At 47.0% G+C, this 13,393-nt stretch overlaps 1 protein-coding gene across 1 annotated transcript in view; it reads left to right on the top strand.

The window, feature by feature from the left end:
• The first annotated feature begins 3,004 nt into the window (after positions 1-3,004).
• The window catches only part of LOC128842484 (START domain-containing protein 10-like), a 43,279-nt gene continuing 32,890 nt past the window's right edge, over positions 3,005-13,393 (top strand). The window contains exon 1 of the mRNA XM_054038523.1: positions 3,005-3,554. Within this exon, the coding sequence (XP_053894498.1) occupies positions 3,390-3,554 (165 nt within the window). The 5' untranslated portion in view covers positions 3,005-3,389. The remainder of the gene's footprint in view (positions 3,555-13,393) is intronic.

The following is a 13,393-nucleotide window of genomic DNA, read 5'->3' as shown; positions in this document are numbered from 1 at the left end:
ACTAGGAAGCCACTTTCCCGGGCTCTCAGGGAGCTGTACCCTATGCCTCCTCAGTGATGAATCACTGAAAGATTTTTTTGCTGCCCTTATGTTACTCAAAGTCCATTGTCTCTGCCTCAGGAACTGGGAGGGCTTCCTGGGGTGCAGATTCTGTCCTCCGGTCTGATTGTTAAATAATGTTCTTCCCTGCTTGTTCAGCTTGATGGCTTTGTTTACCTTATATGTAAATGTACTCCCATTGGCCTCTGCCAGTGACTAAGTTGGTCAGAGAGTAAATATACATTCCTTTGTTTAGGGCAGGCTGCGTTTTATGCTCTGCCTCCCAAACACATTTTAAGAACATATTTTCAGCCCACGTCTGTAACTCTTTGTACTCAACCCAGACATATATCACACAATGATTTTCAAGACCATTGTGTCACCAGTTTACACACAATACTTTACATGACACCTTTGAGATGTTGGAGAGACAAGGTGGGTGAGGTAATATCTTTTATTGGACCAACTACTGCTGGTGAGAGAGATCACAGAAGGTGACCCAATAAAAGATATTTGTATTTATTTATGTATGTTTTTTTTAATCTGTCTGTTGGAGACCAGCCCTTCACACTAGTTAATGTCTCTCTGGTGGATTTACACAATCACAGGGATTCACAACACAACTGCTTAAATATTCCCTTACAGTATGGGATACAGATGTTATAAGTGAGATTAACACAGGCAGCAGCTAAAAAACATTCACTAGACAGGGCGGTAACCCTCCGCCCTCTTGTCTGGGGGAAAACCTGGTTCTCCCTTTGTTTGGTTACAGACTATAAAGCATAATATCAGTGAGTATTCATAATTCCTCATGCAAGTGTCAGTACGTACATTTCACAGTGATATTGACGACCAGTCGCAGGTCTGGCCTTACACAACATTCCTTGTAGATAAATACCATGACAGCAATGTGTTAGGTGTAGCGAGTTTGTCAGGTGTGTTAGGTGCTGCGGTTACATGACTGTGACGTTGCACTTTATATGATTTTATAAAAATATGCTAATGAGTGAATATAATGTAACTGGAATATGCTTCATGCAAAAGGTCTCTTGTAAGGTATCATTACAAAGTTTATAATCTACTGAGTGTGGTCATCCTATTTGTATAAATGTATCAGTCTTGTATCTGAAACTAGAAATATGAAATATAACTCTGAGGGCCTATTGTAATTATGCAAAGTGTGGGCCATTAATGGTAATGAAATCTTGGTGGCTTCCATCAACCAGGACAATTGACTGTGGATTGCTCTGTTTGCTTGCAGGCCTTCCTGTTAGTCAGGCTGGGCGGAATGAAGGCTTGGAGTCTTACAGTGACATGTGATCATGTCACCTGAACTGGAATCCATTTTTAACCTAGTGCTTTTCCATTGAGAAGGGGGGGAGTGGGAACCCAGAGGGACAAAGGATTCCCTCCTTATGCAAAAGATATATAAATGGGTGGAAGAGAACAAAGGAGAGCCATCATGAAGAATCCCCTAGCTACCCCTGAGCTAGAACAAGAGCTGTACCAGGGGAAAGAATTGTGCCCAAGCCTGGAAGGTGTCCAGTCTGAGGAAAAAACTTACTGAAGTATCTCTAAGGGTGAGATTATCTATATTCAGTTTGATTACACATAGATTTGCGTGTTTTATTTTATTTTGCTTGGTGACTTACTTTGTTCTGTCTGTTACTACTTGGAACCACTTAAATCCTACTTTCTGTATTTAATAAAATCACTTTTTACTTATTAATTAACCCAGAGTATGTGTTAATACTGGGGGGCGGGGGGGCAAACAGCTGTGCATATCTCTCAAATTGTTTGCCCTCTATAACACTGATAGAGTTTACCCTGCATAAGCTTTATACAGGGTAAAATGGATTTATTTGGGTTTAGACCCCAATGGGAGTTGGGCATCTAAGTGTTAAAGACAGGAACACTTCTGTTAGCTGCTTTCAGGTAAATCTACTGCTGTTAGGGGACGTGATTCAGACCTGGGTCTGGGTTTGCAGCAGGCTAATGAGTTTGGCTCAAACCAAGCAGGGCACTGAAGTCCTAAGCTGACAGGGCAGGAAGGCAGGAGCAGAGGTAGTCTTGGCACATCAGGTGGCAGCTCCCGAGAGGCAGGGCCGGCTCTAGGATTTTTGCCGCCCCAAGCAGAAACAATTTTGGCCATCCCCCCCCCTCGTTTTTTTCTTACCCCACCCCCGGCCCCGCCTCAGCTCCGCCCCTTCTCCAAATCCCCAGCCCTGCCTCCTCCCCCCAGGTTTGAGAGCCTGGAAGGGAGGGGGAGCACCGGCATGCGAATCAGCTGTTTCGCACACCGCAGCCGCTCGGGATCTCCTCCTCCCTCCCAGGCTCTCAAGCCTGAGAGGGAGCAGCAGCGCTGTGGCGCGTGAGCAGCAGCAGCGGAGGTGAGCTAGGGCAGCCGGGGCACATTTTTAGGGGCGGCATTCTGGCGCCGGCCATGCCGCCCCTAAAAATGTGCCGCCCCAAGCACCAGCTTGGTTTGCTGGTGCCTAGAGCCGGCCCTGCTGAGAGGGTTTGAACCCTTTGTAATTGGCGCTGAGGGGTTCTCGGGGTCACAACACAGCACTGCCCTGCCCCTCAGCCACAGGCAGTGCCGGCAAAAGACAGCCTGGCCTTTGAACCCACTGCCAGAGCCTTGTGGTTTGTCCTGGACAGGTGTGATTCTGCAGGCTGGCCGAGGCAGGCCTGTCCCCTCTCTGACCCCTCTGACCCATGCCCTGCAGTCAGCGAGTCCCATCAGACTCGGTGGCTGCTGTTCCCAGCAGGTGATCAGCTGATTCTGTAACTCAGTGCTGCAAAGTCAATCCCAGAGACTGTGAGACAGAAGCCGGTGAAGGGAAGGAAGGGGGGGGGGGCAGAAATCTGAGACACCTGTATGATGTTACCTGCTGAATAATAGAGGAGCAGAGATCCTGCTGGCCAGGAAATGGGATACCAGTCGGCAGAGCTTATCTGATATCTGAGCTTCCAGCAGCTGCATTAACAATTACAGAGAAAGAACCTTCCTAATAATTACTCTGCACAGTGCAGTTTATGGAACGGAGAGAGTAGGAGTCTGCTGGAGGACACAGCGCACAGCTCCTGGCAAGGGGAGGTTTGGGGAGAGCAGAGGGATGGACTCCAGGCTCTGGGGGCGAGGGCGGCAGCGTGAGTAGGGCAGGGACACAGCACAGCGGAGAAGCCAGCTCAAGGCAAAGCTGAGCAGAGCCAGGACAGCAGCTGGAAGTTTCTGAGCAGGCCAGGCAGAGACGTGTCCTGTGCCTGGTACTGCAAAGCCACTTTCCAGGCCCTGGAGGTTGGCGCACACTGCCCACAGCACTCTGGATCTGGCAAAGCTCATTTCCATGTCGAGAGGAGGGGAGATGGTTTATATCCCGGACGACTCTGACTTCAGCTCATTCAGGGACCAGTGCGAGAGCCTGGAGGGCTGGCATAGCCAGTACAACAAGGGTGGGGTGATGGTGTGGAGCCAGACACCAGGGGAGAGCCGGACAGTGCAGAAAATCAAGGTAAGAGCCCAGTGCAGGTGCAGTCAGTGCCACAGCAACAGCATGCTTTGTCCCCCGGTGCTGGGACTCCCCACCAGCACCCACTCTCATCCCCTCCCTTCACTGGACACAGTGCTGCTGGGGCAAATCCCCGCTGTGGCCAGGGGTCTCTCTGCCACTTTCAATCTCCTTGTGTGTTTGGAGGGTACAAATCTGCCTTGACGTGTTTCACTAAAGCTGCTTAGTGCCAAGTTTCTACATGTGTGTACACACATGAAAACACATGTACACACGCATGCACACCCACATATACGAACATCTGCACACACAGATGTGTTTGCAGCATAGCTAGTTCTAGACTCCTGGAAGCCTTGGTGTCACTTAGGCCTGGGCTACACTAACAAGCTAGGTCAATCCAGCTACGTCACTCAGGTGTGTGAAAAATCCGCCCCCTTGAGCGACGCAGTTAAGCCAACCTGACCCCTGGTGCAGAAAGCACTAGGTTGAGGGAAGACTTCTGTCAACTCAGTTACCACCCCTCAGGGTGGCAGATTAACTACAGCAATGGGAGAACCCTTCCCATCTGCAGCAGTGAATGGCTACACTGAAGCACTACAGCGCCCAGAAAGTAGTTCAGCCTCATTTTCTGATGAGTACCCATTTACGGGCAACTGTGCTTTATCTGTGCCAGGCCTGAGCACTGGCACCTCTAGGCTTGGCCGTTCAGAGCGCTGGTACTTCTGGGCTTCCTGCATCAGTTATGAATGTAAAAAAATGGCTTGAGCCCCAGCATCTCTTTCATTACAAATTAAACGCTGGTGGGCATTTGGGACTGCTGTTGCCTACCAACTCACCCGTCCCCACGTTAGAACTGAAGCAAGTGCAAATAAAGGAATCTGCAACTGAGCAAGCCTGGGTCGCTGTTCAGCGCAATGCCCTATAGACTCCAGTGGTGTTCCTCGGGGAGTAAGGGTTGGCAATCTGGGCACTCTTGGAGCCCACACAACCAAGGCATGAGGACTGTGGTGCAAAGTAGACTCGCTCATTTACACTGGCACCCCTCTGTGGTGTTGTCTTAAAGCGACATTGTCAGGTGAAAAATCCTGCTTGAAACAAACATGTTTCTTTGCCTTCATCCCTAAGAGCATTGTAGCCTATTCACATGCTAAGATTGTCTAAACACCCACCCGGGTGCCTGCTGTTTGTTTGCTTCTTGGCTTTGCCTTTGTCTTCTCTGGGTTGATGCTGCACAGTGGGAGTCAGTTTCCCTCTTGTTCATCGTCAGTTTCATTCCAGGGTTCTGAAGGCTATGATGTTGGGGTCACACATGCAGGGAATGGCTTTGGGACAAAAATAGTTATTTCCTTTAGAATCAAACATAACACGCCCCTGTCCTGCTGGCCTGAGAATGAGCCATATGCTTTCTGAGCCAAGCTGGAGCTGGCTGTGTCCTGTTCATTGTTTAAACTCACACTTTGGGATGTCCTGGGACATGTTCAGGAGAAGCCTTGCTAAGAATAGTGAAGGCTTGGAACACTCTGCTGGGAAGCAGGGAGAGCTGCTGTTGCTGAACGATGTAGATTAATCAAGTTCAAGTGCCTGCGGTTCTCTTGTTACAGTTACAATGGCCCGGACCCTGAGCCCTGAAGGTACTCAGGTGCCTACACTCCCGACTTAGGCACCTAAATCTCAGATGTGCTTCTCCACTGCACAACATTAGCCTCAACCCTGTAGGCCCCTAAACTCACTCAGTGCCTAAGTGTCTGTCTTGGCGCATGAGCCCTGCTGCCACTCTGCTCCCCGCAAGCTCTGAGTGATTCACAAACCAGAGAAAGACAAGCAGTGGCGCTAGAACAATTTTTACAGTGGGGATTCTGAAAGCCAGTGGTCCCCAATCTTTTTACCTTGCCCCCCCTACCCTGTTTGTGCCCCCTCTCCCCAGAGCTGGCTCCGGGAGGAGGGGGACACGGACAGGGGTAAGGGGGCTGAGACTGGGACCACAGCTGGGGGTGGGAGCAGAGCCCCAGGTGTGGGCCTTGCAGCCAGGACCCTGGGTGCGGGGCCAGGAAAAGAGCCCTGAGTGAGGGGCCGGCGGTAGCCAGGACCCCGGGTACGGGGCCAGGAAAAGAGCCCTGAGTGAGGGACCAGCAGCAGCCAGGACCCCGGGTATGGGGCCAGCAGCTGGAACCCCGAGCAGGGCCGGCGCTTCCATTTAGGCGACCTAAGCAGTGGCCTAGGGCACCAGGATTTGGCGGGGCGGCATTCTGCCGCCCTCGGCAGCAATTCGGCGGCAGGGGGTCCTTCCATGCTCCAGGTCTTCGGTGGCAATTCTGCGGTGGGTCCTTCACTCGCTTCGGGACCCGCCGCCGAAGTGCCCCGAAGACCGGGAGCGCGGAAGGACCCCCCCGCCACAGAATCGCTGACGACGACCGGGAGCACGGAAGGACCCCCGCCTAGGGCGCCAAAAACTCTGGCGCCGTTCTTGACCCCGAGTGCAGGTCCGGGACTGAGCTGCCACTTCAGCTTTTGACAGGAAAAGTCCTCTTTCCAAAATCACCAGACAACTTGCATATTAGAGGGAGCAGGTTTATAGCTGTAAGACACTTCCACTTTCCATATATGTTGAGAAGAAAGCTCTTAAAGCACAACAAATAGTGAAAGGACAGTTGAGGCCCCTCATCTAGACCGTGTATAAGTCATCTTGTAGGTTCCACTATCTCCGAATTTAACAGGAAACCTCTATGCACTAGTGCCCACCTCTCCCCGCAAACCCCACCCCTCCAGTTCCCAACCACCACATTGCACAGGGCAGTTTTTGGCACATTCTTTGTGCCACCCACTCAGTCAGCCTGAATGACCCAGCCTGCATTGCAGGGCGGTAGGAGAAAGTTTGGCAGTGGGGAGATCACTGACCAGGTTTGTTCAGATTTGCCTTGCAAGAGAAGCTACTATCCTCATGCTTCCCACAAGCATTTCCAGTACCCATGGCAAGCATATTTTGCTAACTCTGAGGGGAAACAAAATATGCAAGAGGCTGAACTGTGATACATAACTTTCACGGGTTCCTTGATAGTATAGTGGTAGGGAATGGAGGCACTCTGACAGCTCAGGTCTGGGAGCAGAGCCCCGGGCACGGGTCCAGCGGCAGCCGGAACCCTACATGTAGGGCCAGTAGTGGACCCCAGGGCACGGGGCCAGGACCCCACACAAAACTGGGAATGCTGCAGCATCCCCCACACCCTAGTTCTCACCAGGGCCAACGAGAGGGAGGGAAGCCAGTACAAATTACCAGGGCCTGGCGGTCCAGAATGGGGCCGGGGGCCCGGCTTCCCCCCCCCTCTCGTCGGCCCTGTTTAGCCGATCCGCCCTTGCTGGGGGGCCCAAAAAAAATTTTCACCGGGGCCCAAACCCGCTCTCAACGGCCTTGGTTCCCATGCCTATGGAGACAAGGTTTCACCTGCCTGTCTTGTGTCAGTAAGCGTGCTTATTCACGGTTGGAGTGTGCCCCGTTCAGAATCTGGCTAGAGGAGGAAGTAGTGGTGCCCAATGGGTAGCGCACTCACCTGGATATGGGATACCTGGGTTCAGTTCCTCTCCACCTCCAGGTCAGAGGTCTCCCACTGCTTAGGAGCGTGCTCTAAGCACTGAGCTGTGGCATATTCTGCTAGGGTTTCCTCGGTCTCTCCATGAAAGCTGTTCCACTGTGGCTAATAAATAAATCTCTTCCGTTGGAGCTGCATTGGTCCCAGGATATTAGAGATACTAGGTGCAGGAGGGAATAGCTTTTATTGGACCAATGTCTGTTGGGGAGAGAGACAAGCTTTCGAGCTTAAACAGAATTCTTCAGGGCTGGGAAAGGTACTCAGAGTCTCACAGCTAAATATAAGGTGGAACAGATTGTTTAGCATAAGTAGATTACTCATATTGTAATGGACCTTTCAAGGTGAAGTGGCCAGTTCACACCTCTGTAGTCATAGGGCAAAAAGGGGGTTAGTGGGTTACAGCTTGTTGTAATAAGCCATAAATCCAGTGTCTCTGCAAGACCATGATTTGTAAGCTATGTCTACACTGGCAATTGAATGACAAAACTTCTCATTCAGAGGTGTTAATCCTCCCCCTCCCGAAAGACAAAAGTTTTGCCGATGACAAGTGCCAGTGTGAACAGCGCTTTGTGATCAGAAATGCTCTCCTGCTGACAATGCAAACCCCGCTCATTGTGGGTGGAAGTTTTATGTCAGCGGCTACACTGCACGACTTTTAGCGGAATGGCTGTAGCGACACAGCCATGTCACTAAAAGCTGTGTAGTGTAGACATAGCCTTAGTGTCTAGCAAAGTTATGAATTTAAAATCCCAGGCTTGTCTTTTGAAGGTCTTGTGCAGGTTTCCTTTGAGGACAAGGAGGGGCAAGTCAGATGTAGAGTGGTCGCTTTGTGAAGAGGGTTCACCCACAGGTGATAGGGTGTTTTTGTCTTTTATCATTTTTTTTTGTATAAGTTAATTTGAGAGCATAGTAATGTTTGGTTTCACCACGGGTCACTTGCAGGTTTGGTGGATTCTCTGTAACTTGAAGTCTTTAAACCATAATTTGAGGACTTCAGTAACTCAGCCTGGGGTTAGAGGTCTATTACAGGAGTGGGTGGGTGAGGTTCTGTGGCCTGCGATGTGCAGGAGATCAGACTAGACGATCATGATGGTTCCTTCTGACCTTAAAGTCTGAGTCTCCTCTCATGAGGTAGGTTTTCCATTCCCCTGATCACCTAGTAGCCCTTCTCTGCTCATGTTCCAGTTTGAATTCATCTTTCTTAAACATGGGAGACCAGAACTGCACACAGTATTCCAGATGAGGTCTCACCAGTGCCTTGTATAATGGTACTAACACTTCCCTGTCTTTACTGGAAATACCTCGCCTGATGCATCCCAGGATTGCATTAGCCTTTTTCATGGCTGCATCATGTGGGTGGCTCATACGCATCCTGTGATCAACCAATACATCCTGGTCTTTCTCTTCCTCTGTCACTTCCAACTGATACATCCCCAGCTGGGTATCTCCAACTCGTATCTAGTGCAGCTGATTTAACAATAACTACTGTGTTCCTGGCAATATCGTGTTCTGATGACTTTAGCAATGACCCATCTTAACTGGGATAAGAGACTATATCTTATTTTCTAGTAGATAGAGATAAGTAGCTATATCCATGTACTGTAGTTCTCCTACATCAATGTACATTGTAACTGTACTGATCGTGTGTTGTCGAGGTGATCTGAATGTTCTGACATAAGTTTTCCATGCAAATGTTGTTATTGTGTCTTTAATTTATTTATTAAGATGGATTCTCAGATATTTATATTTTTTATTTATAGCAAAAATTCTTGTTGTTAGTCCCTAAGTGCATGACCTTCCACTTTTCACTATTAAATCTCATCCCATTTCTACTACTCCAGTTTACAAGGTTGTCCAGATCTGTGTATGATATTCCAATCCTCCTCCATATTGGCAATACCTCCCAACTTTGTGTCATCCACAGATTTTATTAGCACACTCTCACTTTTTGTGCCAAGATCAGTAATAAACTGTTAAATAAGATTGGTCCCAAGACCGATCACTGAGGAACTCCACTAGTAACCTCCCTCCAGCCTGACAGTTCACCTTTCAGTATGACCCATTGTAGTCTCTCCCCTATAAGCAGTTACTTATCCACCTTGCAATTCTCGTATGAATCCCCATCTTCTCAGATTTAATTACTAATTTTCTATGTGGAACTGTATCAAATACCGTACTGAAATCCAGGTACATTAGATCTACTGCATTTCCTTTGTCTAAAAAATCAGTTATCTTCTCAAAAAATAAATCTGGTTGGTCTGGCATGAGCTACCTTTTGTAAAACCATGTTGTATTTTATCCCAGTTATTGTTAACCTCTATGTCCTTAACTTCCTTCTATTTCAAAATTTGTTCCAAGACCTTGCATACAGTTGAGCTCAAACTAACAGGCCTGTAATTTCCCAGATCACCTTTTTTGCCTTTCTTAAAAGTAGGCACTATATTAGCAATTCTCCAGTCATAGGGTATGACCCCCAAGTTTACAGATTCATTAAAATTCTTTGCTATTGAGTATGGGTTGTAATTGTTTAATGATATCTTGTATGGGTTCCATTGTGGGGTGGTAGATGACAATGAGGGCTGTGCTGCTGGAGAGGGTTGTTTTTTTTCCATATTGCAGCAGACTCTCTTAACATATTTGGGTGGCCCAGTCCATGATGCGATCTACTTCTCTGGTGGCTTATCCTTGTTTGGTGAAGGTGGTTTTCACTGTGTTAAGATTTCCTCCTCAGCACATATTCTGTGGGATCTGCCTGGCTGTAGATAACAGATTTCTTGGAGTGTGAGGGGTGGTTACTGGATCTGTGACGGTAAGAGTGATGATTCATGGGTTTCTTGTATATAGATGTCTGTAGGATTCTATTGCTGAAGCTGGTTCTAGTGTCCAGGAAATTAATGCTGATGCAGGAGTGTTTTAGAGAGATTTTAATGGATTGCTGGTGGTTGCTGAAGTTGTGGTAGAAGTCTGTGAAGGAGTTTAGGGCATCTGTCCAGAGGATGAAAATATCGTTGATGTATCTCAGGTATATCATTGGCTTTGTGGTGTGTTTGTCCAGAAATTCTTCCTTGAGAGACCAGGAAGAGGTTGGCATATTGGGGATTCATCCTAGTACCCAGGTTTGGACAGTTCCCATGGTTTGGACAGTTTGTTGTTGAATGTAAAATTGTTATGGGTGAGGATGAAAGGGATGAGTTTGGCGATGTGTCTGGAGTTGTCCATTGTCTTGTAGATAAGAACATAAGAATGGCCATACTGGGTCAGACCAAAGGTCCATCTAGCCCAGTATCCTGTCTTCCAACAGTGGCCAATGCTTGGTGCCCCAGAGGGACTGAACAGAACAGGTAATCATCAAGTGATCCATCCCCTGTCACTCATTACCAGCTTCTGGCAAACAGAGGCTAGGGACACCATCCCTGCCCATCCTGGCTAATAGCCATTGATGGACCTATCCTCTATGGACTTATCTAGTTCTTTTTTGAACCCTGTTATAGTCTTGGCCTTCACAACATCCTCTGGCAAAGAGTTCCATAGGTTGACTGTGCATTGTATGAAGAAATACTTCCTTTTGTTTGTTTTAAACCTGCTGCCTATTATTTTCATTTGGTGACCCCTAGTTCTTGTGTTATGAGAAGGAGTAAATAACACTTCCTTATTTACTTTCTCCACACCAGTCATGGTTTTATAGACCTCTATCATATCCCCCCATTTCCAAGCTGCAAAGTCCCAGTCTTATTAATCTCTTCTTATACGAAGCTGTTCCATAGCCCTAATCATTTTTGTTGCCCTTTTCTGAACCTTTTCCAAATCCAATACATCTTTTTTGAGATGGGGAGACCTCATCTGCATGCAGTATTCAAGATGTGGGTGTATCATGGATTTATATAGAGGCAATATGATATTTTCTGTCTTCTTATCTATCCCTTTCTTAATGATTCCCAACATTCTGTTAGCTTTTTTGACTGCCCCTGCACATTGAGTGGATGTTTTCAGAGAACTAGCCACAATGACTCCAAGATCTTTCTTGAGTGGTAACAGCTAATTTAGACCCCATCATTTTATACGTATAGTTGGGATCTAAGTTTCCTGTAAGCTGCCCAGTTGTGCAGCCATGCAGCAGCCTATTTAGTGTTGTGCGGGCATTCAGGGAACCCGCCCAGGGACCTACCGTGGCCAGGGGAGGGGTGGCCTTCCCCCAGCCCCAACCTCGCCTGTTACCGAAATATCGGGTTCACCTAGCTGAGAGCCAATAACAGCCAGACAAGGATAAGGAAGAGTTGCTTTATTCTGCAGAAGAAAGGAGAGCTTTGCACCTTGGTACAAAAACTTTGTTTTACACACATTTTACAGATTTTTTTATACACATTTAGACAAAGGCCCTTGCCGTGTTAACATTTGATTGGTGGTTGTTAGACCCGTGCTTTTGCTATCTGGTCAGTGAAAACCGGCTTGGGACCAGCTCCAACTACCTTAAGGCCTTGAAAGGGAAAACAGTTGAAAAGTTCAGGCTACTGTGTACTTAAGGTGTCTGCTTCCCCCTAATGGCCGCTGGCTGACATAATGGCTACTAGCTGTTAAGGGTAGTCACTAGTAACTTTTACAGTTCCCCCTTCGGGCCTGACAAATCCAAATTGTCAGGCCCGTTACGCAATTTGTGATTAAGCTGGAGGGAAAGATATCTAGAGCCAAGTGGTTCTGGAGAACCGTTTGCCTTAGGTTTTTTTTGTGCAGTTGCCAAGTCCACCAGGGCATCGGCGGTAGTTCCGTTTTTTAGATGTTTTGGTGAATTACTTAATTTTACATGCATTTTTTTTATGGACCTGGCGGGTTTCGGTATGTGGGAGCCCACACTTTCCTAATTGGTCCATATGCTTGGAAGGAGCATTGAGAACTTTTGCACTTTTACCCAGAAAGTTTCCAAGTATGTTTTTATGGCTACAGATTAGATAGTACTCCTGATGTGTTTGTAAGGGCAGTGGGCCAAGCCTGAACATGCTAGATTTTACAGCAATGCCTTTTCAGCCTTAGTGATATTTAATACCATTTTTGTTAGCAACTTCTGGGTTATAGAACTAAGGGCGAAGATAACATGTAACTCACCAATTTCAGCCTGTACCTGGATTAGCTGTGCTCCAAAAATAAGGCTAGTGGCCTTTTCTAATTGCTTTAATTTTTTATTATGTTTTTGGCTTTTAAAAATATTTTAAACTGCTGCTGCACTATTGGCCCCATCCCAAAGGGATCTGGTTAAGTTTTTTTTTTTTAAGAGGAAATAACCCAAGCCCTTTGTTGTGCTAATTTAATGGCAGCCCCCTGTGAGCAATTTGGGTATGTAGAGGTGATCTGGAAACTGGATAAGGGTAATGAAAATTTAACAGTTCCTAGTGTAGTGTTAATTACAGTTTATTGATATTTTAATACTTTTTTTTTTTTTGGTGTAGTACTATACCACATTTTTAAGTATGGGTTCCACAAGTTTCTTCCTACCAGTGTATAATTTTTTGTTTTTTTACCAGGGTCAGTTTTTAATGTTTTTTGTAGGCAGGAATTCCTGGACTTTGGTGGTTCCAATGAAGCAAATGTGGTTTTTTTGTTTGTTTGTTTTGTTTTTTTTTTTGTTTGTTTGTTTATTTTTTGAAACAGTTATGGTTTAGCATTATACAGGGAAGAGGTTACTAGCACATTACCCTGTAATGGTTTTGAGTTTTTTTTTTTTTTTTTTTAAATTTAAAGGCACAGTAGGTCTGTTAGTGGATAAGGGAGAGGTTACTAGCACTTTACCTTTCTTTCTTTTTTTTTTTTTTTTTCCTGCTGTCCAGAAGGCACAGCAGAGCTAGAAGGAGAAATAGGCTTATCAGTCGGAGAGTCCTCCTGAGGTGGAGGGGTCTTTTTACAGTGAGAAGCATGGGTCCAGGTAGGCAGTCCTTGGCACTTCACAGCGGTGTTGGTGGTTAACAGGACTTGGAAAGGGCCTTTCCAGCATGGAGCCAAAGCAGTCTTTCGTCGGTGGATCTTTACATAGACTTAGTCTCCTTGTTTCAATGAACTGCAGGGCTGCTAGGGTCTTTGGGTAGCACTTCTTTTATTTGTGAGAAAAGAAACCTAACACATTTCATTAATGCCAGGCAGTGTTTTGCAGATTTTATAGTTGCTTGGGCACATTCAGGCCCCCCTTTTCTTGGCTGTTAGCCAAGTCTTAGCTGTGGGCAATGTCCTTGGATGGGGCCAGCATCTTATTTTTGGACTGAGCTTGCTAGCTAT

This window comes from Malaclemys terrapin, chromosome 8 (genome assembly GCF_027887155.1).
Source record: "Malaclemys terrapin pileata isolate rMalTer1 chromosome 8, rMalTer1.hap1, whole genome shotgun sequence".
Lineage (NCBI taxonomy): Eukaryota > Metazoa > Chordata > Testudines > Emydidae > Malaclemys > Malaclemys terrapin.
The sequence above is the reverse complement of the archived record's forward strand: the minus strand, read 5'-3'. Positions and strand labels throughout refer to the sequence as shown.